General features: G+C 35.3%; 1 protein-coding gene across 2 annotated transcripts; it reads left to right on the top strand.

The window, feature by feature from the left end:
* Window positions 1-3,535: 3,535 nt before the first annotated feature.
* On the top strand, window positions 3,536-26,951 carry LOC118281601 (retina and anterior neural fold homeobox protein 2). Of its 2 annotated transcripts, none has more exons than XM_050706058.1 (3): window positions 3,536-4,151; window positions 11,003-11,250; window positions 25,491-26,951. In XM_050706058.1, the coding sequence occupies exons 1-3, from the start codon at window positions 3,944-3,946 to the stop codon at window positions 25,704-25,706; spliced, it is 672 nt and encodes a 223-aa protein (XP_050562015.1). In that variant the 5' UTR covers window positions 3,536-3,943; the 3' UTR covers window positions 25,707-26,951. The 2 variants fall into 2 exon arrangements, with proteins under 2 accessions (XP_050562015.1, XP_050562014.1); XM_050706057.1 differs by having other exon boundaries at window positions 3,536-4,172.
* Window positions 26,952-27,908: the final 957 nt, after the last annotated feature.

Genomic DNA, 27,908 nt, shown 5'->3' with positions numbered 1-27,908 from the left:
AAAGAGGAAAACTTTGTTTGTTTGGTTGTAATTTGGTTGTAATGAATAGGCTCAAAAACTACTGGACCGATTTTAAAAATTCTTTCACCATTCGAAAGCTACATTATCCACGATTAACATAGGCTATATTCCATTTTGGAAAAAATAGGGTTCCGTAAGATATTTGAATTTTTCGGACACAAACTGAAAAAAATCAACCAAAGAAGTTACTTATTTTGCGTACGCTGCCTAAACTACAAAAGATAGAACCATAAAATGTTATAATTAATTGTAGATCTTATAAATATCTACAAAAAAGTCCGCGGCACACTATACCTATCTATGTCGAGTGAGGCACAACAACCACATTTTTATTTAAAAATCTTAATTTTTTTTGAACTACATTTAAACGGTTTTTTTTTACTCATGCTATTAATCCTTATCAAAATAAATTATATTTGGTGTTTGAATGATTAAAATTGGACGTTTGGTTTTGAAGTTGTGGTGAAATTAAAATATTACGAGTTGCACGGCCCGTTGCGAAATGGGCGTCATCAAGGCCAGGGTGCGCGCGCGGGATAGGGTGTTTAGATCTATGAGTAATCGGTAAATATTGTAATTGATTGATATGTGACATAAATTATTTAATGATATCATCATACCATTTCAACCTGAAGGTGTCGTAAAAGGCGACTAAGGGACTAACCTTGAGCAGATAAGAGAATTTCGGTAATCTTGAAATTACTGATCCGATTCCAAAAATTGTTTTACTAGGAAGCTACAAGAGCGCCGAGTGTAATCTTATGTTAAAACAAGAAATTTTCCGCGGACGAAGTCGCGGGCAGAAGCTAGTTGTATACATATATGTATATTACTTTTGTCTGTCTGTCGGTCTGCCCAGCTGTCTGTCTGTCTGTTTGTTCTGACTAATCTCTGTAATGGCTAAACCGATTTTGACGGGAATTTGATTGGCAGGTACTGAGGAGCAAATTATTTTAGATTTATCTAAGAAAAAATAATATATTTTAGAAAAAATAATGTCCCACATTCTTCCTGAAGTTATTATACTATGCGGACGAAGTCGCGGGCAACAGCTAATAATAAATAAAATAAGCGATCCTACATTGCATTGCAAGCTACTCTTTTCTGTTATCACGTGGTGGTGCTGGTATCAAATCACTAATAATATAATAATCAGAATACGAAACCCAGTCTTTATAGATGTTATTTTTATTATGTAGTATAATGTCATTCGTTAATTGATACACAATCATATTATAAAATAAATCCGAACAATGTGTCCTAACCACTTCATCGAGCGCCTTGCATCCCTCATCTCCCGACGCATCTCATTCACCCCTTGTTTGTTATCAATGCAGAATTTATAGAACTCAACATGTTGTGTCAGGTGTACAAGTGATATGATTTTACCAATGATATTGAATCTCGATAAAATAAACTTTGTACTCTTAACTATTTTAGTTACTGGCAATAAATAGACTTAAATACTGGTCGAACAGGTCGAATAACTTCTATTATAATACTTACTGATGTCCGCGGTTTCACTCACGTAGATTACGGACTTTGTTTTTAATATAAGTAGCCTAAGTTACTCCTTAGTACATCAGCTACCTGACAACGTCTGACAGCCATTGCAGAGATTAGTCTGAACAAACAGACAGACAAAAATTGTAAAAAATATTATTTTGGTGTATGTTGTTTTTATATTTCAATATTACAAACAGACACTCCAATTTTATTTATTAGTTTAGACCAGATTATCAATATTTCTGCGGAATCGATTTTTAAACGTGTGGTGATCTTCCGCGGTTGCCGTCAGATTTGACTAAGGTAGTTACTACATATTAAACAGGGATCGGGCAGCAATGTTCTTTAATAAACTTTATCCAGAACTGTGATTTAACCCACTTGCCAATCGTTGAGTATATAGGAAATTCCTCTTGTGTTTAGGAGGCTCATGTCACAGTAGACTCTTTCATATTTTTATCGACATCCCCTGTTTGTATGTCAGCAGCGGGTTTACCAAACATTATTTATATTAGTTATATTTGTGAAAGTTTCTAAATTCAAAATTCTACAAGCTACTACTAAGCTCGTTCTTCATTAATATTTTTATTAGTATCAATGGAATATAATGCTAACTAATTGTTCTTTTGTCTTATCGGATGGATTCTAATTACAGTGCTACTATTGTGAAGTAGGTATTAAACATTTTCTCAATAAAGCAATAGACAGGGGATAGAAGTAGTAATAGGGCAGAGATTATGGTTGTTTCTTTTGTAGATAATTTGTAGACTCAAACTTTCTTTTACTTTGAGTCTTACAGAAAGCAAAAGAAAACACTTGAAAATAAAATACTGTGTTTCATTGGTAAAGATTGAAATCTGTGAAACTACGATAAATACTAGTATTATAAACCATTAAAAACACAAAATGTAGCTTTTGAAGCTAATGTATAAGCAAGCTCTTATTAAGACAATATCCTTTCAAAATGTATTCTATCAATATGTACCGAGATTTTATAAATAAAAACTATGAAATTTATCCTGAAGTAGAATAGGTACCGTGGTAGGAAGAAGTAAGAGAAGACAAACTCATTAAGTTTTTTAACACATTGAACGCTGTTTTGGATACCGGTGACCGACGTAAGCGGAGGATTTGCCTTCAACAGTTTTCTATTGTCAAAGACTTAAAAATTGACGTCTGTAATTGCTATTAATCATGATCAATACCCCACATGTTTAAAGAATAATAGACATTAATTATTAACTTATACTAAAAATACTTTTACTATCGCAGATAGAAGTTTGACATATCGAGATGGTTAATCATTATTTGTTTTTTACTTGTATTAGTCATAAACTTCATGAAATCTTACCGTCTACGTACTTTAGCGGTTAAGTGCAAGACTTAGAGGCGAGCCTCGGGCGGTCCCTCGTATACCTACACTACACGCCAAACCGCATCGAGGGTGAAGACGGCTTATCTCAATTAAAATCTTTTTTCCTCTTATCCAAGCGAACATTTTAAAAATTTGAAAACATCCCCAGGGTTCGGTGAATCGTTGCTACAACAAAAACAAACTTTTATTTTCTTTTATTGAGTTCAAAAGTAATTTTGTTTACACTAAATATCTATTCAAATAGCTCAAGATGGATTGTGGTGAAAGTATTAACAGAATATACTCGTATACGAGTTTATTATAATATCTTTTGAATATGTTTTTTTTTGTATGAGTTAGACGCGTTATTAGACAAAATTAGATTATATAAAAGCAAAAATCTGTCATAATATTTTTACAGAATCTTTTTTGGATAAATAATATGTTTTTATATACATATTTCATTAAATGATTGGAAACCGTGGCAACGGGAGCTCGCGTGCGCTCTGTTTAACCCAAAACTTCTGTTTGATAATGCTATTAAGTATGGTACTCTGACACTAGTGTTAATTTGAATTGCTCCCTCCATGGACCCTCAAAGAGGGTGCTCCTCAAATTAATTTACACCGTCGTATTGTCACATCCATTAAGCTGTGCTTGGGGCGGAGCCAGGCACGCCACGCCCCGCCGCACGCCCTGCTCACCCCACACACGCCGCGCCCGACACTCGCGCCGCGACCGTTCTACTTACTAAAACGATTTGCTCGCAATCGCATCACCTGCGTATTATCCCTTCATCACACTAAAAATCGACGCCTTCTCGTTTCGATCCTTGTAGTTAATTCGATCGCAGATTACGAATAATTTGCATATTTTAGTTGTACTTAGTGATAAAATAGAAAATTTGAGCATCCGATATGTCGGCAATAACAATATCGAGTATAGTATAATGTGGTGCCGAGTGCGGGCTGGTGTCTCGTCGCGAGTGTTGTGCTGGGCTCGGTGAGGGTGGCGGTGGTCAGCGACGTGGCGACGCAGGGCGCGTGCGGCGGCGACGGCGGCATGGGCGGCGCGGGCAGCGGCTGGTCGCGCGAGGCGCCGGCGCTGCTGAGCACGGCGCTGCTGCTGGGTGGCGCGCTGCCCGAGCGCCCCCCCGCGCCGCTCTTCACCATCGACAGCATCCTGGCGCCGCGCCCGCACCCGCCGCTGCCGCCGCTGCAGCTGCAGCACTTGGCGCACTCGCCGTTCCATAGAGCACATGATCTCTTTGGTACGTTTGCCAACAGTTTAGGTAAACCATTTGCTAATAAATTATTTACTACAATTTAACAAAAATACAGAATACATTAGTCGCTCCTATTTGATATTAAAGATCTTATGAAACAAACAAAAAGAAACTGAAAGAAATTCGAAGTTTTGAGATAATTAACTTTGTTAGGTAGGACTAGGTAGGTCCTACTCTAAAGAGGATTATATTCTATCAAAAACCAAATAAACTTATTTATATTCCAAATAATTTTGTGTTACCCCTAATATTTAAGGACACACACTAGGTATTTATTGCTTTGTAAACACAATATACATATACAGTAGAGCCTCGATAATCCGTACTCAAGCTAATCCGAACGCCGCTGTAATCCGAACTGCCGCTTTCTTTAACTATAACTGAAAAGTGTGCCATACTGGATAGTTTGAAAGATGGAGTGTCTGGAACTTCTCTTTCCCTTAAGTATGGTGTTGGAAAATCGACAATTACTGATTTAAAGAAAAAAGAACAGAAGATACGGTCGTTTGTAGCTCAAACCGAGAAAGGCCCAGGTTTGAGAAAAACGCTTAAATTGCCAGAAAATCCCGTTCTCGAAGAAGCACTTTTCACTTATTAATAAGTAACTTGTGTAAAATGTGGTTTAAATGTGTATTTTACTAAACCTCAATAAATATATTTATATCAAAATATAACTATTTTTTTTCTATACTGTATTATTTATTTCTATAGTACATATTATAATCCGAACGCTCCGTGAGTCCGAACAGGGGTAATTTTTTGGTAGTTCGGATTATCGAGGCTCTACTGTATTCACATTATTTAGGTATTTCCTTGAATATACTCTAATACACAGTCCATACCGTATCAAAAGAAACAATTCCCTGTTAATTTAAGTATTAACAATTTTAGCCAATTTCGTAAAGGATTTTTTCAACCGGGAAATCATATAAATATTACTTTCAACCCAAAAAAATACTTTGTTCAATAAAACAAATCATTTCATCGAGTTTTGATTTTCACCATTATTTACAAGTAACTTATATTAACCACACAATTCCTTTAGTGAATATAATACATTAATACACACTATACAATATATTAAAAGTGATATGTATGCTTAATAATTAAATTTACCTAAATAATCATGTAACAAACCGAAATGCAAACTGTACTTGGGGTCTATTTCATCCCCTCTGGTTAAGTCTCAGTTAGCTTAACCAACACATTAGACAAGTAAGAAATATCAGTACACTAATTGAAACTTATACAGGGTTTCAGAATCGAACATAATAAAAAATAATCAAAATATGTGTGCTACACGCTACATGTAATGTTTGCTACGAAACTTCTACGGTGTAGCCGTAGCCGTAGCACTTGCTACAATGAGTCTTTTGTTCGGAGATTTATTTATTTCGTTTTTTTTTTTATTAATTAGTTACTTGTGGTTAATATATGGTTGAAATTGGATTGTAATTATTTCGTGACTCGTATTTATTGTTAGTAACTATAACACAAATATGGAAATCAATTTGCACAAGAACTTAAAGTCTACGCTATGATTTAAATAATAATGTAAAATAATTATAATATACTGATTTGTGTTTCTTTAAGGCGTAAACAGGAATATGCTCATATTACCCTTATTAACAATTGACACATTTATTGTGGCACAATGAAAATATATTATTGCAATAATAAAATAGCCTAACGGGAAACAACGTTTACACTTTCTATATTCTGATATGTGACCATTTAACCGTACACACATGCATTTCATCTCAAGACTTTGTGGTTTGGGATGCATGCAAGCCCATCGGTTCGAATATAATAGACAGCCTGAAAGCGTAATAAAAAAGTCCTAAGTAATTAAAATTTTCATATTCCTAATACGAAACTACAGATATGTTATAAACTTTTTTCTTTTTAAACATTGTTCCCTACAAATTCGATTAATTTCAAAAAAGGGCAAGGACAATATTTTTAAATACTTGGATTGTTGAGATAGCTTCACAATGTAGGTGACTTGATTTTACTATGACGGACATATAGATGATTAGAGTAATTCTTATCATGTTATCCACGGTATATAACATGCCGCTGTCACAGACTGTTGATGACACCCACGGGAAGAATCTTGTTGCTGTTACTGTTAATGACGTCACTATACGGCTTACTTACAGGTAGGAACCTACCTCGTACCTACTTAATCATTAAAGTGTTAAATATGGGTTCCAAGCTCTAAGCTTCGTTGATTGTCTTCAAAAGTTACTGTTGAATTTAGTAATGAAAGTATTATGGGTTAATCAATTCCAAAATGTATATTTTAGGGAATTGAAATATCCCTGATTAAAACAGAAGTTGACACGACAAGTTCTATTAAAATGTGACTGTAATATAGACTTATAAATAAAATTAGAGTGTCTGTTTGTAATTCTGAAGTAACTCCTTTTTACTACATCTATGTATATTATGATTATATCTACACTAATATTATAAAGAGGAAAACTTTGTTTGTTTGGTTGTAATTTGGTTGTAATGAATAGGCTCAAAAACTACTGGACCGATTTTAAAAATTCTTTCACCATTCGAAAGCTACATTATCCACGATTAACATAGGCTATATTCCATTTTGGAAAAAATAGGGTTCCGTAAGATATTTGAATTTTTCGGACACAAACTGAAAAAAATCAACCAAAGAAGTTACTTATTTTGCGTACGCTGCCTAAACTACAAAAGATAGAACCATAAAATGTTATAATTAATTGTAGATCTTATAAATATCTACAAAAAAGTCCGCGGCACACTATACCTATCTATGTCGAGTGAGGCACAACAACCACATTTTTATTTAAAAATCTTGATTTTTTTTTTAACTACATTTAAACGGTTTTTTTTTACTCATGCTATTAATCCTTATCAAAATAAATTATATTTGGTCTTTGAATGATTAAAATTGGACGTTTGGTTTTGAAGTTGTGGTGAAATTAAAATATTACGAGCTGCACGGCCCGTTGCGAAGTAGGCGTCACCAAAGCCAGGGGTGCGCGCGCGGGATAGAGTGTTTAGATCTATGAGTAATCGGTAAATATTGTAATTGATTGATATGTGACATAAATTATTTAATTACATCATCATACCATTTCAACCTGAAGGTGCCGTAAAAGGCGACTAAGGGACTAGCCTTGAGCAGATAAGAGAATTTCGGTAATCTTGAAATTACTGATCCGATTCCAAAAATTGTTTTACTAGGAAGCTACAAGAGCACCGAGTGTAATCTTATGGTAAAACAAGAAATTTTCCGCGGACGAAGTCGCCGGCAGAAGCTAGTTATATATATATATGTATATTACTTTTGTCTGTCTGTCGGTCTGCCCAGCTGTCTTTCTGTCTGTTTGTTCTGGCTAATCTCTGTAATGCCTGGACCGATTTTGACTGGAATTTTATTAGCAGGTAGATGATGTACTGAGGAGCAAATTATTTTAGATTTATCTAAGAAAAAATAATATATTTTAGAAAAAAAATGTCCCACATTCTTTCTGAAGTTATTATACTATGCGGACGAAGTCGCGGGCAACAGCTAATAATAAATAAAATAAGCGATCCTACATTGCATTGCAAGCTACTCTTTTCTGTTATCACGTGGTGGTGCTGGTATCGAATCACTAATAATATAATAATCAGAATACGAAACCCAGTCTTTATAGATGTTATATTTATTATGTAGTACAATGTCATTCGTTAATTGATACACTATCATATTATAAAATAAATCCGAACAATGTGTCCTAACCACTTCATCGAGCGAGTTGCATCCCTCATCTCCCGACGCATCTCATTCACCCCTTGTTTGTTATCAATGCAGAATTTATGGAACTCAACATGTTGTGTCAGGTGTACAAGTGATATGATTTTACCAATCATATTGAATCTCCATTAAATAAACTCTGCAATATTAACTATTTTATTTATTGGCAATAAATAGACTTAAATACTGGTCGAACAGGTCGGATAACTTCTATTATAATACTAACTGATGTCCGCGGTTTCACTCACGTAGATTACGGACTTTGTTTTTAATATAAGTAGCATAGGTTACTCCTTATTACATCAGCTACCTGACAACGTCTGAAATTGCAGAGATTAGTCTGAACAAACAGACAACCATAAATTGTAAAAAATATTATTTTGGTGTATGTTGTTAATATATTTTAATATTACAAACAGACACTCCAATTTTATTTATTAGTTTAGACCAGATTATCAATATTTCTGCGGAATCGATTTTTAAACGTGTGGTGATCTTCCGCGGTTGCCGTCAGATTTGACTAAGGTAGTTACTACATATTAAACAGGGATCGGGCAGCAATGTTCTTTAATAAACTTTATCCAGAACTGTGATTTAACCCACTTGTAAATCGTTGAGTATATAGGAAATTCCTCTTGTGTTTAGGAGGCTCATGTCACAGTAGACTCTTTCATATTTTTATCGACATCCCCTGTTTGTATGTCAGCAGCGGGTTTACCAAACATTATTTATATTAGTTATATTTGTGAAAGTTTCTAAATTCAAAATTCTACAAGCTACTACTAAGCTCGTTCTTCATTAATATTTTTATTAGTATCAATGGAATATAATGCTAACTAATTGTTCTTTTGTCTTATCGGATGGATTCTAATTACAGTGCTACTATTGTGAAGTAGGTATTAAACATTTTCTCAATAAAGCAATAGACAGGGGATAGAAGTAGTAATAGGGCAGAGATTATGGTTGTTTCTTTTGTAGATAATTTGTAGACTCAAACTTTCTTTTACTTTGAGTCTTACAGAAAGCAAAAGAAAACACTTGAAAATAAAATACTGTGTTTCATTGGTAAAGATTGAAATCTGTGAAACTACGATAAATACTAGTATTATAAACCATTAAAAACACAAAATGTAGCTTTTGAAGCTAATGTATAAGCAAGCTCTTATTAAGACAATATCCTTTCAAAATGTATTCTATCAATATGTACCGAGATTTTATAAATAAAAACTATGAAATTTATCCTGAAGTAGAATAGGTACCGTGGTAGGAAGAAGTAAGAGAAGACAAACTCATTAAGTTTTTTAACACATTGAACGCTGTTTTGGATACCGGTGACCGATGTAAGCGGAGGATTTGCCTTCAACAGTTTTGACATTCAAAGACTTAAAAATTGACGTCTGTAATTGCTATTAATCATGATCAATACCCCACATGTTTAAAGAATAATAGACATTAATTATTAACTTATACTAAAAATACTTTTACTATCGCAGATAGAAGTTTGACATATCGAGATGGTTAATCATTATTTGTTTTTTACTTGTATTAGTCATAAACTTCATGAAATCTTACCGTCTACGTACTTTAGCGGTTAAGTGCAAGACTTAGAGGCGAGCCTCGGGCGGTCCCTCGTATACCTACACTACACGCCAAACCGCATCGAGGGTGAAGACGGCTTATCTCAATTAAAATCTTTTTTCCTCTTATCCAAGCGAACATTTTAAAAATTTGAAAACATCCCCAGGGTTCGGTGAATCGTTGCTACAACAAAAACAAACTTTTATTTTCTTTTATTGAGTTCAAAAGTAATTTTGTTTACACTAAATATCTATTCAAATAGCTCAAGATGGATTGTGGTGAAAGTATTAACAGAATATACTCGTATACGAGTTTATTATAATATCTTTTGAATATGTTTTTTTTTTGTATGAGTTAGACGCGTTATTAGACAAAAATAGATTATATAAAAGCAAAAATCTGTCATAATATTTTTACAAAACCTTTTTTGGATAAATAATATGTTTTTATATACATATTTCATTAAATGTAATGGAAACCTTGGCAACGAGAGCTCGCGTGCGCTCTGTTTAACCCAAAACTTCTGTTTGATAATACTATTAAGTATGGTACTCTGACACTAGTGTTAATTTGAATTGCTCCCTCCATGGACCCTCAAAGAGGGTGCTCCTCAAATTAATTTACAATTAGGGGTCAAAACATTAATTGCTCAAATCATGTCAGTTCAAATTATTCGGTGATCATCAAATAAACTTGTCAATGTGTACCAGGTATATGAAAGAAGTACTTTGAAGATAAGTAATGTTTGATACGCTTTTAAAATTACTAGGATACATAGGTAGTTAGTAATCTACGTATAGAAAAACAATGAGAGATAGAAATAAATACTTTTCAATTACATGTTGAACAGTAAGCATTTCGCACGCGTTGTTATAAATTTTGTATAAATGCGTCCGATGTTCTCGTTGTGCAGAGGATTTTATTGTATTTAAAATCGATAGGGCTTAGGCGGGCCTTCGGAGGTTCGGAGCTGGGAGGTGCTGCGGTGGCGCGTGTGGGATACTGCCGATAGCGCCTTAGCAACGTGCCGCCGCCGGCCTTAAAAGCTTTTATATTCCTTTAAGAAATAATACAGTGTAATGCCTCTCGCGTTTCCGGCGCTCTGGAAAAATATTCAATTTTTATTCGTGGCGCTAATATTTTGAACGGAACGCTCATAGAGTGCGGCCCGAGGGAGCTCATGGGGCACTAAGCTCAGATCTTCACGCACCGCCTACTCGAACACGTATTAACATTGATTCGTGGTGACGCTTTCTATTTGTAAATTCACATTTTTTGTAGTATTTAAATTTTAAAATGTATTTTAGTTGGATTGGATGGTATCACGACGGTGATTTATTGTCTTGTGTATCTTCATGTTCACTGATGTAAAACTCAGAGCAATGACACTTACCTATACTTAATAACCTATTCAGGAAAGGCACACACAATTATCTATTCAGCTGTAAGAAAAACTATAATTTTGATGCAGGTGTCAGCGGCGTTGGAAGTGCAGTGTCAAGCGCTGGTGGTTACGCAGGCCTTTACGGAGGGTATGCGGCTGCCGCCCTGGCAGGCCTTGCGGGGCCGCCTCCTAAGCGCAAGCGCCGACACCGCACTATCTTCACGGAGGAGCAGCTGGAACAGCTAGAGAGCACCTTCGACAAGACACACTACCCCGACGTTGTCCTTAGAGAACAGCTCGCATTGCGGGTCGACTTGAAAGAAGAAAGGGTCGAGGTATGTTTTACTTTTAAGCTCAAACCTTCAAAATATATGCACAAATAATGACTCAAAATATAACCCCGTCGGATATAATATTTTTGTATTGTTTCACTATTTACACACAACACATCAAAACAAAGTTAAATAGGAAATCTACTTAGTTCATAATACCAACAGAAAACCGTATTTTCTCTCTTTAGTTCCTTTGTTATGTAAGGCTTCACGTTAAAATGTTAAGTAATAAAGAGAAACATTTGTACCGCTAGGAAAAAACCTACCGGTACAAAAAATGTTTCGTTTAATATACGTAGTTTTTTCCTTTTGATTTTTTCTGAAAAATTAATCCGTCATTTACCTACTTAACAACTTTTGTATTTTGAAGAAAGGAATTGAAACAATCTTTGGAATAAGTCTAAGTAAATTCTTTTATCCTAAACCCACTAAAGATACGAAATGATTTACTACTACAAGGAATAAGTATAACATATACCTACAGCGTGGTATACAGTGTCTTCTGTAATTGCAAACTCTTAGGTTCTCAAATCGGGTACCGAATTAGACATTATAATTCACATAGAGAACATTATTAAAAACTATTAAGTTAAACTTGGTAAATAAGGAATGATTGGTCTGTATAAAACATTTTCAAAGCGACCCTACGCGAAGGGAACATTCACAACGTGTCTGCCCCTTTTTTATGAAGGATAAACACATTTTTAAACGGTTTTTATCGATGCTATACCTTTAGTGGGATTTATTTTACTTTGTTGTGGACGCTAATAGGTTCAAGTTGTACCATGTTGTCGTAAGGATTTATAATAAGTTATATTATACGGATAAAATAACTGTGTCTAAATATAACTGTATCAATCCCGTAACGAAATAAATCACAAGATATTATTACAGTAGAACAAATAGGAATCATTTCCACTTCCCACGGCTTTTTAGGTAATTCATACTTTTTCATAACCGCATTATTTTTCGTCTAAATACAATAAAGATATTCCGTAGAATCGATATAAAGTATTTGCTTTACGTAATATTACTTAACCAAAACGTGTCGTCATCAAGTCACAACATAAATTGACTCTAATCCTTTTCTTGAGCCAAAAAACTTGTGTTCGGCGCCCGTGGCCCATGGGCCTGGTATGTGAGGAGTGATAAGATTAACGGGGCGTAACGTTTAGTAGTAGCGAAGGGCCAACGAGTAAACAATGGTGACGCGACATATTCTACGACACCACCTATGTGGGTGGTCGCCATCGCCAGTTATGAAACTTGTCAAGAACTGATGATGGTTTCTCTAGAGTTTTGACTATGTATGACTCTCTCTGGACTGTTTAATTGTTTTCTTTTCAGAATTAGTTTCTTATTTAAACTATACCTTTCTCTTCATCTTTTATTTAGTGCTAGTCTTTTATATAACGAAAAAAGATTTTCGTGTGTGGAAACAAACATGTAATTATTTCAAAAACTAATTAAATAAAATGAATATTTGAAAAATGGTTCGTGGTACGGCTAATGTGGTTCGAGTGTCAAGAATTAACAATTCCCAATCATCCAACGTCCGTTTTGCCAATCTCTCCTAAATTTAAAGGCACCTTTAAGCTGAAATACATGACATTTAACGTGATTTCTGTTTGGACCAAGCTATAAGTGATACTTAACAGCACAAGTAAAGGATTAGTTTAGCTGCTTCCTCGCGCTAAGTAACTCTTAGTTAAGTGACAGTTTAGGAGTGATTAGTAAAAAAGAGCCTGCTGTTGCTATTCCTAACATTCTTTCTAGTGCATTCCTTCCGTTACGCCACAAGATTAGCCCGAGCCTCTGTATAGATACTAGAAGACAGAGTGCTCTCGATAGAATTTGTGGTGTTGAAAGTAAGTCGGGATATGTTTGTGGGCTGCCGGCCACCGGCTACCGGTGTTGCAGCATTGTGTGCCGACCACTTGACAGCGTGCCACCCAGCCGGACGGCACTGTTTACACAAGTAACCACTCATCTTATCCGGCCACGGCTGCGCAAATCCAAATGACATTCTGTACTTCTTAACTTTCGAAGGTCTAATGAAATTCATCATCAAGTGTTAGCATTCACCATCGACATTATGCTCGTATGTGTGACACGGATAATATAACGCATTTACTTACAAGTTCTTTTACTGGAAAACACACAATCAACAGTTTTTTTGCTTCAGTTGCTTGTAATAATACTTTGGGTACCTTATTGTGTACATTTACGGTGATGTTTGAGAAAATATTAATAAAGTTTTCTAGTTGATTTTTTATTACATACCTAGTTAATTATAGCGGACCATTTCCAAGATTCCATATTCCACAGAGAAGGCCGAAATTCGAAATTAGTGTTTTTTTATATTACCTATATCGACAACTTGATACTGGCTTACAAGCTTCTCATACTTATTCTTACAATACGTTGTAATATTAAAATTAATCTAAACTTAAGATTTTTTTTGCTGAACTCTGAGTAGTTTACCTTTACTTGTAAAGTGGCTGACTTTGGGTTTTTAGTAAACATTATACAGTAAGTACTTAGTATACTTATCTACACATTTTTTAGTATTAGGTCTTGGGTCATAGACCTGAACGCCTGTTGATTAATAACTAGCAATTCAACGTTATTAACGTAGTCATTGAAGAAATGTTGTAAAATACGTGAGTTATAAGTTCATAGCCGATATCAATTTGCAGTTTTAGAGTTTCAGTAATGTACAACATAACGAATTGCCGAAGGTCCTTAATTTTTCCCTTAATTGGTAGAATGAAACCCAAAATGTAAACAAGTTAAAAGATCAGTACGTAATATAAATAAGTAATTTGAATGACTTTTATGGCTTGTCTGGCTGAGAGCGACGGTCTACATGTGAAATATGCTTTAGTGTAAACTTTTTATTAAGGAATCCATAGTAAATCACCGCAGGCGGGTAGAGTTTTCAACCGAGTAGAATTTTGCTTCAGGGCAAATAAAAAGGGACGCCCGACGCGGGTGAGACGGGCGCCGCGAAAATTAATCTGAGTTAATTAAATTTGATTTATTTATGCTGCCCCGGCCGGAGCGGAGGGAACGATAAAAGCACAACAATACGACTAATGAGGGTCACTTCTACGGCTTTTTCCCGGATAACAGAGTTTTTCCGATTTGCGTAACTTACAACTTGAGTAATCAACCAAAGTTATTTTTATGCGAAGCTGTTGTTTTCATTAATCATCTGCCAGGTTTAATTTGGTGAAGGGTAAATTGTTTTTGAATACAAACTTTTTCGACAAGGCTTTAGAAATGCAGACGTAGCAATTGTTTTTATTGAACAATGTTTACAGTTTTACTGGAACAAAGAAACATACTTAAGTTACCATTTCTGACTGCAGAGGAGACGTTCTATATGATGCAAGTATTCCGGGGTGTCCAAGAATACATAATTTTAACAAATTGCATAATCATATATGCAGGTTCTTAAGCATCAAGTATTTTACGAAAGATTTTTTTATATTTAATAGATTCTTTGGCACATACTTCTGCAGTTGTTTGTCTTACTTCATTTATTTAAACGTGAAGTTTTTGGTTACCCAATGATAGAAAAGTATGGGACTTTGCATTTCTTCTTTAATTCTGGCAACATATGAGGTATTGAATATTCTGGCTCCTATTAGATATTCAGATTTGGTGTAATACTCTAGAGATCTCGGAGAATTCTTCTCTACAGACTTACTTGCAGAGACTAAGTATTTTTGTCCGACGGACTTAACTCATTTGTCTCAAGTCAACTGCACAATACTACATGACTCTTCATGAGCTATCAGTTATTTTTAAATGTGACCTAAATACTTGTATTGATGACAAATGCCGTTGGTTGCGGTAATTTTTTTACAATCTTGTTTTTTTATCAATCATTCGTATCAAGTCAACTGCATTATGCACAATACTGCATTACTCTTCATGAGTTATCAGTTATTTTTAAATGAGGTCTAACTAATTAATTATCTTGACGACAAATACCGTTTGATACGGTCAAATTTTTTTCACAAACCTGAATTATTTTTTTGCTCAGTCGACAAATGTCTCTTGTCTGTAAACGCAAATCCGAAACTTGCACGAAGTTAGGACTATCAGACACTCAGTGATGGAAAAAGTGTTGGAAAATTACATGTACGTAAACTAACCGGTAAATGTGGTCTATACTTTGGCAGTTGCAAGTAGAATGGATTTGAGCGGAAGAAATGACTATAAGAAAATTAATAAACCTTAGACTCGACGGGTACTCCAATTAACTTAAATTAATAACACTAATAATTAAGTCATCGTCAGAGAGTTAAATTTGAAACTAAGCACGTCTTTGCCTTTTCATCTGCTTTTGTTGTGAGAAGTAGAAACTTTAGTAAAAGATAATGATAATGCGACTCATGATTGTTCGAAATATGAAGCATCTGGTGCAGTTTACTGCAAAATAGTGGTCAGAACGATAACACTTGCTTCTTTAGTTTAGAAAGCACAAATGCACAAATGCACAAATGCACAAATGCACAAATGCACAAATGCACAAATGCACAAATGCATAGATGCATAGATATATAAATACAATATGTATACGAAAATGTATTTCAACTTTAACCTAGCTTCAACTACTAGGTTCCTTTAAAAACTACTAGGTTACGTAATTTCTTTAAAATAACCATGTGTAATTTGGCAGTGGTAGTGTTGTGTGGAGGCACTCGTTCACTGTACATGACTGTAGTCACAACAAAAGTGTGAGTTGTTAAGGCAATACACTCGGTTTCGTTGTTGCCCCTGTTATTTGTTCAGCGGCAATTGGAAATTGCATTATTAAAACGCTTTTGTTTAGGCATCACAACACTTGCTCAAAATCGTGCGCCCGCTGTATTGCTTTGTTTCAGAATTCGATTCAACTTTTTTGTTTGTAGCATTAACTGATGCAGTGAAGCCAGTCAGTCGGGTAAAGTTACGAAAATAAATCAATATTTCAAACGAAATAGAGGATTGGAACGCTCTGCAGCAATGTGGGTGTAGTTTGTTACATAGTTTTTATTTCATTCGGACTTTATGAAATACGAAATGAGTTTTGTGAGTAAACATTTGTAATTTTTATTCTTTTCGAAATTAATGTTTTATTTTAAGATCTTTTTGCATTTAGACCCAGTGGGGTAAATTGCAATCGTTTTATTTTTTAATTTTGAGATTTGATTATAACATAAGCAACCTACTATATGACATATGAGTAATTAAGTAAAGCAGAAAGCCCCGATATTGGATTTAAGATTCCTGGAAAATTTATTTTTGGATTGAAAATTAATACTTAATTTCTTGTGAACGTGTTTTAATATAGTTCTATATTAAAAGCACTGATGAATGAGAACATACAAGTTACATTGATGTATTTGTTTTTAAAACTAATTGGCTACAACGCCTACGCAGCGCTACGCGGCGGCTACGAATTTTTTTTTCAAATTCGTGTAATATTATGTAGTTAATGAACGAGTTTAAAAACTGTGTAGTTTTTAAACTCATAACTTTTTTAACGATTTAATTAATTTATTGTAATTCGTTTACAATAAAAAATAATTGTTTAAAAAAAAACTGTTAAATAGTAACAGTTTACAATAAAAAAAAACTAGTTGACCCACTTTAACGCATGGTTAATTTGATATTAACCATGCGTTAAAGTGGGTCAAAAATATTGCCTGCCTCACTAAGCTAACAACAGAGTTAAATTAAGAAATGCAAAGTATCCATTCCAGTGTAAGAAGATACTTACAATAAAATGTATGTATCTAAGTTTACAATAAATTAATGAAACAGTAGGTAGAAATATATTTGTATGCAATCTCGGTTAAAATTGAGACATCTTTCCGGAAGGTTTGTTAAATAAAAACTCCTTGTGTCAATATTATACGAAGAACGGCGGCTGTGTAAACGAAAAGACAACGAAGGGTGGTTAGCAATCTTCCATTGTACGATAGACGTTCAACTCTTTACACAAATTAATTATTAATTGAGGTGTAATCTAGTTGTCTCCGAGGAGTGCTCCGAGCGCCGCGGGCCGCGGGCCGCGGGCTCCGCATGGCGCCCACACTGTTGATCTTACGCCACCACTGCCTGATTAACGAATAGCTTATATTCACTTATAACTCCGCCATTCATGTTTTCTAATCATATTCATAATTAAACCATAATAAAGTGGCCTACACCCGTTTGCTGTTTCGATTACATATTATCTCAGTATCGTGTAAATGTTCACGTAGATGCGTAGTTTCGGATTTTGAGTAATACGAAATCTTTGGAATGAATTTATAATTGCTGACAAACAAACGGATAAGCAGATTTTAGTAGACCTTATGTATTAATTAATTCGATTTTGGATTATTTCAGAATAAAGTAGTGATCAGTTTATTTTACTGAGAATATTTTATGAACTTTGTCTTAGGACCCCTAATTCATTTTAAATTTATTTCATTTTAATTTGAAATCTTAATTTGTATGACGATGACCAATAGAAAGGTATCCGAGACAGACCTAGTTTCATCTTCAACGTTGAGTAATTTCTCTGCCGTTTAATTACGTCGCAATTTTCGGTAGCTAGCAATAGTTGAATTGCAAAATGAGTTATCTCTATTTGAATGCCATCCATATTTGTCAAACTATTGCAACTAGAAAAAAACAATAAAGACAAGTATGCTATAGTATTGTATGAGTATTCTCGACAGTTCATTCAAACAATTTTAGAAGTCACAATTTGTTTTGAAGTTGAGACAGCATTAGTAATTATATAGATGTAGATGTAGTGCTGCTCGTGTGCGAACAGATGACAAATGGAAGAACATCCCTACACACAGCGATGAACAAGAAAAAGTGGGCGTGACGCTCCGCCCAGCCCCCGGCGGGCCCGGCCACGGTTTCTTGTGATCTGCAGCCTCCCCCCGACAGGACTTATCTCCTAATAGGTAGCTACAATAAAACAGATACGCTAGCAATGTGTTACTAAGTAATAAAGCGGCGCCATTTTGTCCTGTGCTTCCGTGTCGCCTGAAAGCAATAACGCTTTTATGAGCTGAGCAGCGATCCGGCATCGAGTGATCAAAGAGCTCGTCCTGTTTCATTTTACGCTTGTTGCTCGTCTTTCATTGTGAAACGAAACGGTGATAACGCAATCTTTCAATTCTTTTTGTAGATGTCATGTTAAAATAATGACTTGTGTAGGTGTTTCTTGGTAGTTATTTTTGTAAAATGTGTATGTAGAGGAGGTGCTTCTAACTTTCCAATTACTTGTATGTTTATCAAATTGTATGTAGTTATTCATGTTTTATGTAAGAACATGCTCAGTGATGTCTATCCGAACATCATCACAAGCCGTAATACGTTCACTACCAAAAAAAGATCTCCTTTGTAAGAGGATTGCAGTTAGGTCAATGAACGTTTAGAGATGTCCTAAAAGTCATTGAACGTGATAAATTATTGAATCAGGTCCTCTTTAATTTCAAATTAAATACCTATATTTAAGTACCAAGGTGCAAACATACCTTACCTAACCTTCTGGAAAATGACTACATTTTCCATTGACAGAATTCTCCTAAAACAGGATATAGCTGTCCTGGTACATTTACTTTAATATTACACAGACAGACTGTCTAGTACTGAGACCCGTAGATCGTCTGCCTAAAATAATAATCTCATAGGCAACTAGTAGCGACGGTAACGGTATCAAACAGAAGCCTGATTGATAAACCGCTACAAATCGACGTTCTACAAAACGTTGCAGTCATGTTTTAACAGGCTATTGTATGTTCGTCTAATAATATATGTTTTATAGATCGGAGACAGATTAGTATGTAATTTAGGAGAGTGCACATGATGTTATGCTTTAGGAATATATGAATTCTAAAATGAAGGAAGGAATATAATATAAAAGCTTTCTTTATTTTCACTAATTGGATTTAGGTCCAGTAGTAAAATCATCATTCTTTGGGATAAAAGTACTCCTTCTTTACGTTGAAATTTCTATAATCCTTTGTTATAGGTCAATCTAAGCTATACCTCCCAAATGAAATAAAATAGTTTCTAGGAACGACATTCAAAATAGAGGGTATTTGATTAAGTTAATAAAACTTTAAACTCAAATTCAACTATAATTCCACAAATAGTGCATATTTTCACATAATGGTGAATGAGCATCCAAAAATACACATAGTAAACATGATAATACTATAAATTACTCAATTAAAGTAAACAATTTAACCCCTAAAAGCATTATCAATTTAATTTGTAATTGTGCGGTCGTGGAATATAACGAGCGCGGTCACATCAGCGAGTGAAGTATCACTCTATTATTTATGGACGCGTTCGATACGCAATACAAATTATTGTTTTCAAAGTATAACGTTTAGGGGAGCGTTGTTTGCAGAACGACCCTCTGGGACTCCCTACGGGCTAGTGCGGCTCAACGAATTTGACATTTACTTATGTAGCTTTAAGTGTTATTTTGTAAAGCTATCGCCGGAATGAAATACTTTTTCGCTTTACGAAGGTATTGTGCTACTATTAAAGCAATCTTTTGACAATTGAATTTCGGTTCGAGTGAGTCGCAGTGCGCAGATACGACTTTCCGTCGCTGGGCGATGGCATGGGTGTTTGCGTGCGGTAATTGATACGAAGTGACAGACACAAGGGGATACTTTTTCAGCCTCCGGCCGTAGAGAGGAGTAATGTTTTGACATCAACCGAAAAGAGATGGGTGTGATTTGAAGTGCCCTTTGTGGAATTATAGTCGCGGATGGCGTCTTTAATATTGACTAATGCATTTCGTTGCTAATGGGGAAATGGAATACGACAGGTGCGAGGGTTTTAACGATGCTTGGGATTAAAAAAACAACGACTTTCATTAGCTGTTTGATGTGTTTCGTTTTGTGCGTAGGTATACTGTATAGTGATAGCTTAACTGTACGTTTTAATTAATTTGACTGGGCCGGGTTGCACAGGGTGTGTTTATAATATTTTAAATATTGTCACAAAATGTATTTATCTTCAATGTTCTTCATTAAAAGTAAAGTTACGGTCTTGCGGCTTATTTCGTATAATAAAGGTAATTAAATCGAATGTTCGAACGTTGTCTGTTACACACAAGAAATTCTATAGACAGAAATCTTAAAGTGATAATAATATAAACAAACCCTCGTAATGTACCTTTTACGCGGATTTTCTGTTAGAAGTACCTACTTACTTATAAAGCGAAGTTTTCGAAATTTCCTAGATCTTAAACACAAGCGTCTACTTACCTAGATATGCAAATTAAATCGACATTAAAGTATCAAGGGCGGATCAGGCGGTCCATTAATAAATCAGTTCGCTAAAACCGTAATTGTAATCTCAAACAAGGCGGAGGGAGCGCGGTGTTTGTTCTAACAACATTATTACAATAAGTTTGGGTTCGGTTCGCCGCCGCCGCGCCGCCGCCGCGCCGCGCTCGCCCCGCTCCCGCCTCGCGCCGCGTCCGCAGCGGCTGCTCGCCTGCTACGCGGCTTCGGCTACGAGCCCATCCGTGCGGTTCACACGAGTGCCGAGCTTCCGCGGTTTGCCGTCGCAAACATTTAACATATATGTGATGTGAACATAATATGTATTTTTAAAATTAAACATCAGTTACTTATAGGGTTTTAAAATAAAATTTGTTTTGATGTTTGGTTAAACTTTTAAACGTTATCTGGTAAAACAGTGAGTTCCTATAGTTCTGAACAACATATGAATTATACATATAGTAACAGTTACAGATAGCTAACATTACAGTCGAACTAATCAGTCAATTCGCAAGACCAATGATATTAAATACAAATGAAACACAAACGAAATATTCGTAAATTCGTGCATTCAATCACTCTGTCTGTCTGTCCCCCAACTGATTCCGATTAAATGTTTCTATTGAGTGAAGTCGGTAAAGTGTTCGTCGTGAAAGGAAGACTTGTAACAGATAGTGAGATGAGCTTTGCTATACAAATCATTACATTAAGTAGTATAGAAGGGAGAATCGAAAGAAATGTCGTGTTCATGATGGATATCAAGTAAATTCCATTATCGTATTTAGTAGAGGAAAGGAATCGAAAGACCTTCAGTAATACTATCATTTACAGAAAATGTCCAGAATGTGCCCTACCTGGTAACTAGCGTAGCTAGCGTAATCTACCCAGGTACCACAACCTGGGTAGATTACGCTACTACTTGGTAATCGATGGGTTGGGTATGTGCTAAAACTGCGACTAGATTTATTGGCGATCTTCAGAAAAATTCAGAAACTCTAAATAGCTCACCGAGCAAACCCCATTAAAGGATTAGGCCTTCGTTCAGCAGTGAACATTATGGTAAAGGACACTAGGGAATAAAGCAGTGATACAAATATACAATTACTTATTGTCTCTCTTAATAGATACTAAAGTGTTTAGGACTTTTCTGTTCCGTACTTTCTCAGAAGCCCCCTACAATAAGGCTTGTTCCAGGATATAGGAAAATGGGCTATTTTGATTCTTTTTCACATTGCGTGTGATTTTTCACCATTTAGATAACTGCGAATAATGGTAACCTTACATATTGAATAAATTACCTATCTTTTGAAATAACCATTGCTTTGAAATATCCTATTCAGTATAATAATTTAAGTACACATCTAATTCCTGGATTTAATCGTTTCTATTGAATCTTTTGTTAAAGTTTGTTTTATTGTAACCACCTCGCGGTGCTTATTTAGATATTAAGTTAATCTACTTTACGATTTTCATACGTAAGATTTCGGTAAAATAAAACTAAAACTGTTATTTTAATACGTAATTTGTTAAAGCTCGGCTAAGTATAATTAACTGCTGTATTTTTATTAGACTCTTTGGTCGTACTCTGCTACATTGTATTATATCTACAACTTATTATAAATGTATGAATTCTCAATAAGTTCACTGTATTTTCCTCGTTTTCGCTGTGTGTATTTTCATCTTTCTCAAGTTAATAACATAATTTAAATGTGTGACTGGAAGTCGAACAAACGATTAATTGATTAACTGCGCTGTTTTTAAGTGACAATCCTGCTCTCTTGATTGGGCAATTCTTTGTCTGATCCATAAACAACTGAACTGTGTGTATATAGGCACGGTTATGTGTAGTGTGTAGATACAATGCACATAAAATTATGTATTTTAAAAAGGAAGATAAAATTACGTAGCTATATATTATTACATCAAGTTATGATGAGGTGTAGTTAAGTTAGTGTCCCGTTAAGTAGCTAGTGTTTGGGGTCTGGGGCGGGCAGGCGTCGAGGCGTGGTGCACATTGCCGCCGGCGCACCGCCCCGCGCGCCGTCTCATCTGTTTGTCTTCCCACACGACACATCCTACAGCCCTCGTCATCAACTACTGCTTACTTACTTAACTATCCGTACACAACCTCTGTTTTTGATCTAGATTGCTATTTATTCTATTAAATTACCTACGTCTTTATTCATATTCTTTACAATACTTTTTATTAGATAACATGTACTTACTCTTTAGTTCTGTGAAACGTTTCAACTAGCCTAATGTCGGCTGACATTTGATTAATAAATGACACTGTTTAAAAACCATTACATACTTATAACCGTTATAAATAACCATTTATTTTTGGATTTTTTTACGAGTATCCTGGCAAAATGATTGGTAAAGTGTTCAAACTGAAACGTTAATGTGTAAATTAAAGAAAATAATTGAACTAGGTATATCTATCATACTACCTACTCAAGTACTTGATAGTTAGAGGAGTTAGAGGTAATAAATAAGGTTTGAATAACGAATATTAGAGAGAACTAATATTTTAAGACACAAAACGAAGCTATGTAAACATAGAACAGCTTCAGCTAGTTATTGTTAGGTCGGAGTAAGGAGTTATATCCTCGTAGTTTAGCTCTTCAATACATTGTTTGTCTTCAGCAGAATGAACATTACCGCATTGAAATTATGCATGCATGATGCGAGCACGCTGCAGCGGTACCGCACAATAGAATTTGGGAATTCTCCACGCTCTCAATGGAATTAAAACAATGGGGAATATGAAACTTCCAATGTAAGCCATGCCCCTATTAGCTTCAGAGTTTCCACGTCGGTTAATGAAGTTAATCTATTTTAATCTAGGTAGGGCTGGCTAGGTACAGGGCTTGTTAGTTGCGTACCTAGTTCTTGAGAATTAGTTAGTTAGAGTCTTAGATTCGTTTTGATATTGATCATTACTTACTATGAAATTAAAAATGTTATGGTATTTTTGTAGGTAAATTGGTACATAATAATATGGAATACTATGATATTTCTCAATACTAATAGGTATATCATATCCCTTACCTTATCTCTGACTTTGACAGATGCCACTTGGTATGGATGGCAGCTTTATGTAGTCGTCTTCCAACCCCAAACTACCATACCAAATGAAAAATGTCCAATAATATTCAATTCAATTTGTTTTAATATCTCTGCAACGGATAAGTGCTTAACACATAATGATACGCAGGAAACAGGGGTGCTTTTATTGCAGAAATGAAGTCATCAGCTTCAATAAAAACAGCAAACGAGTTAAACCAAACACAATCAAGTACACAAAAGAACATCGGGCTAATCTTATTGTGGGTGAGGAATGACAAAAGAATCGGGTGCGAACAGTGAGCGGGTGTAAGGAGTCGCCGGAGCCTCGGAGTCTGGCCGTGGCAGCGGCAGCGGCCATATTTGCCGCTCGAGTGGCGCCCAATGAGCGGAGGGGCGCGGGCGGACGCACTACGCGAAAACCCCGTCACTCTTTCATCGAAAGTTAATGGGACCTTTGTCGGTCGCCGACCGACTCTTGTAATGCAATTAACTCCGACAATGGTGCTATCGTTAACGAATTAATTTTAAAGGTTCCTACTGAATAAGCCCGGGATGCCCCTTTTTAAATGTAGATTTTGTATGGTATAATGTCTGAGCCGTAATTTGAAATTGAGATGTTGAATGGTTGGCTTTCTGTCGTATCGTTAGATTTTTTATCAATGAAAAGAAAACTGTCACTTTTCGATTTAAAGGACCATTTCGCTGTAGCAACTGATTATTTTATTTACTTACTTACATTTATTTCTTCTTTCAATCACATAAGTAATTACTTATTTCGTTTGATCTACTCTTAGGAAGATCTTTTCGACAGATTATTTTGTATCGTATAATGTAACTACTATTTTATTATTCGTGCAACTATGCAGATATCCATTATTGGTACCTACAAAATCCTTTAAAATTAGGATCAATAATAAATTCGTCTTTGAATTGGGTATGACGAATGTTTTACTACGGTCGAACGGAGCTAGAAACATGTTACTTATTCTGATCCGTATAAAGCTTCAATATGTTTACAATTTTACATTCACATGCAATATGAATGCACGTCAGATTTATGAAGACCGTGAGGGATTATGCATAAATAAATTTGAAAGCATTTATGAGGTTGGAAAGAAGGGCAGTGCAGTGTTGTGACGGCGAGGTGCTACAATGGCCCGGCGGCCGGACACTGCGCAGTGTCGGCGGAGACGCGGCGACCACCCGCAGTCTGAGAACATCTCACACTTGTGCCTGCCCACTCGAGTGGAAGCACGGCCGCACAGCCCCTCTCTACCGGGAACTATCAATGATACCTCAACAACAATACTAGCTTTGAGGTTTTTTTGCTTTTATGCAGTTCAGTAGCTCGGTCAATGTTTGCTACAGAATTGGGTCGTCTCAATTGTCCGTAGATAACATGGTGTTTAACGATTGATTGATTGCTTACAATACAACCGCTCGGCCCGTATTAGCTACTGTACTGTATGTGATTGAATATTTAAGAAATCTTTTAGTTATGATATCACACCGTATGTTTACATCTTTGTTACTTAGGATCCTTACAAAAATGTATTGTTCGGTTTTCTTTGCTGATGTCAATGTGTATAGAAACAGATTTAAATAATATCACCTAATCGTAAATGGTTTTTGACTTTTAGTATAGGTTTCAGTGTATTTCTAATACTTACTTATATTGTAAGCGTTAACAAAACAACATTTCGTGCCTATATTATTTCTAAATGGACAGTGTTAGCACTACTGTTCACCTAACAATGCGTGCGCTTTTCGGATAGGATTTAATTGAGTTTACATTTTATAAACTTTGTATGGTTATCACGAGTGTTTTCCTTTTATGACATCTCTAAAGTATTATGTCTTCCACAGGTCTGGTTCAAGAATCGCCGTGCGAAATGGCGCAAGCAGAAACGTGAGGAGCAAGAACGGCTTCGTAAGCTGCAAGAGGAGCGGGCTTGTGGTCGGACGCCGCTGATGGCGCGGCCACCGCTGTCGCCAGCACACTCGCCTGCGCACGCGCCACCAGCGCCTCCCACGCCACGCCCATACACCGACGACAGCGACTCCGACCTAGAAGTCGCTTAAACACTAAAACTTCCAATCACCCAAATCATTGGATTGGCGTATCAAACAGACTCATGAACTATTAAGTACTGTTCACAAGACAAGTGTTTAAAAGTGCCATCTCAAGTGTTATCGTTACTCATAAACATTGTGCGAGGACTAAAGTGGACTATGGTGTTGTGAAACTAGTTACTCTGACTGGTAGATATCTAATGTGAATTATACTTTACTCAACTTACTTTCCTACTTGTAGGATAGTAAGTACATAAATTATCGTGTAATAATAATGTATAATGTTAGACGCATAATATATTATGTTTGTATGTAGTGTAGATAGTAACAGCGCTTATCGATATTTTCTTCAACGGAACTCTTATTTTATTTTAGAAATAACATTTCTCCTAATAACTAAATGTAGACAAATGTGCATATAAATACATATAAATATACGTAGATGTTCTTAATGATAATTCCATTGTAAGTACTTCTTCGGCAATTTCGGCAATAATAGGAACCAATTAGAATATCTGAAATCTTCAAGGCAGAGATAGATATTCCGCTTTTTAAAAATTCGTGAAATAACTAGATAAATGTATTAAATATATAACCTCGTGTATACCTACTCCTAATAAATGAAAATAATAAAATAAGCCATAATTATCAGCTGTATAATATTAAGATTGCCTGCACCTAGTTTTCATTGTTAGAATATATACCAAGATATTCATTTACAAATAAGTGTTCTTAAACGCAGTAAATAAAATGTACATAAAGAAAAATACATAACCATACTTATGATAATCTAATCGTTATATAAAGTCCAAAATATAACTGAATTACAAGCAGATAATTGTTAAACAAAGTTCGTCGCCACTATCGATTCAACACTTATTTATAGATAACTAAAAAAATCTAGTACCCACGTACTTATGTATTCTAATAATGTGAACTAGGCACATTTAGAATCATTTTCGTATCCCGGCGTTGTATGTAACCGTCATTTCGAGAAACGCCGGTCAAGGATTTGCTTTATATTATATTCTAGGTGACTTTTAGGTGTCCATCTTCAAATATGAAGATTTGTTGTATACTTACAACGATTATTTTGATGAGAAAATAAATAGGTACCTATGTGTTGTCTATGTTAACATTTTGCTTCGTAACTGCTCCTGCGGTTAACTGCAATAGTACCTAATTAATATATTGTTTATCTAGATGAAAAGTAATGGAATCCGTAATTACATAATATACCTAATCGCACTTGTCTTTTTTTGTCATTTTCTTTCTTTTTTCAGCTGACACAATCTGACCCATATTAGTATTTGATTGTTTAATGTTTTCCAAATGTTGTTAATTAAGATTGCTAACTATATCATTTTATTATATGCTTCCAGCACCTAACCAATTAATGAATAACAAACAAATTCCCATTTACCTACATATCAATGAAAAATAATAAAAAGTTTAACGTCGTCAAACGCAGACTGAGGAATTAAATAAAAAGGGTGACCAAATCGAGTAGTTGCTTAAATTAATCTATGTATTCTTCAATATTTCTCAGTTTAATAATATTTAATCAATTCTACTGACTACAAGATTTGTATTAGATAACACACGATAACTAACGGTACTTACCTCCAATAACATTATTATCTTTAGGTGAAGATTATGTTATTGGAGTTCCCAAAGGTGGATTGGTTAGCATTGTGCTGTCAAACGAGGGGGGGTGTTGCACCTGAATACTAATCAGACTTAGAACTGATGTAAGTGTGGCCTTGTAGTGCCATCATCATTGTGTCACGGACTGTGTCATCCCGATTAATACCTAGAATACCATACATAATACATTATGTGCGTGGCACATGTGTGGTCATGGATTTGATCTTGTTTTTACAAAAAGAGTCTGTCGTTTTTGCTTCAATGTCTTGACTTGACTTAACGTGAGGATCCTAAAGTAGTAGCTAAAGACATTTTCAAATTAGTACCACTTTTTACCAATGTACATTTTTATGAGGGGTGATAATGATCCAATAACTTCCCTCGCTTTGGGCTAGGCGAGATGGAATGTCAGACTTCTACTTTTTACCAATGTTAATTATGTTATTCTACCATTCTGTAAGAAATCTGTTGATATCTTTAACATAGCTTACAATATAGTGCTACAACGGAGGAAGACTACAGGAAAGAAACTCCACGTAGGAATTAGAACTAGTAGAAATAGGT

This window comes from Spodoptera frugiperda, chromosome 28 (assembly GCF_023101765.2).
Source record: "Spodoptera frugiperda isolate SF20-4 chromosome 28, AGI-APGP_CSIRO_Sfru_2.0, whole genome shotgun sequence".
Classification (NCBI taxonomy): Eukaryota; Metazoa; Arthropoda; class Insecta; order Lepidoptera; family Noctuidae; genus Spodoptera; species Spodoptera frugiperda.
This window is presented reverse-complemented; position numbering and strand designations above follow the sequence as displayed.

What these genes read in the sequence shown, in the direction of transcription:
- LOC118281601 (XM_050706057.1), top strand. Translation starts at nt 3,944, where the DNA reads ATGGGCGGCGCGGGCAGCGGCTGGTCGCGCGAGGCGCCGGCGCTGCTG. An exon ending in TACGTTTGCCAACAGTTTAG is followed by an intron (nt 4,173 to 11,002) that starts GTAAACCATTTG and finishes ATTTTGATGCAG; the next exon opens with GTGTCAGCGGCGTTGGAAGT. An exon ending in TGAAAGAAGAAAGGGTCGAG is followed by an intron (nt 11,251 to 25,490) that starts GTATGTTTTACT and finishes TGTCTTCCACAG; the next exon opens with GTCTGGTTCAAGAATCGCCG.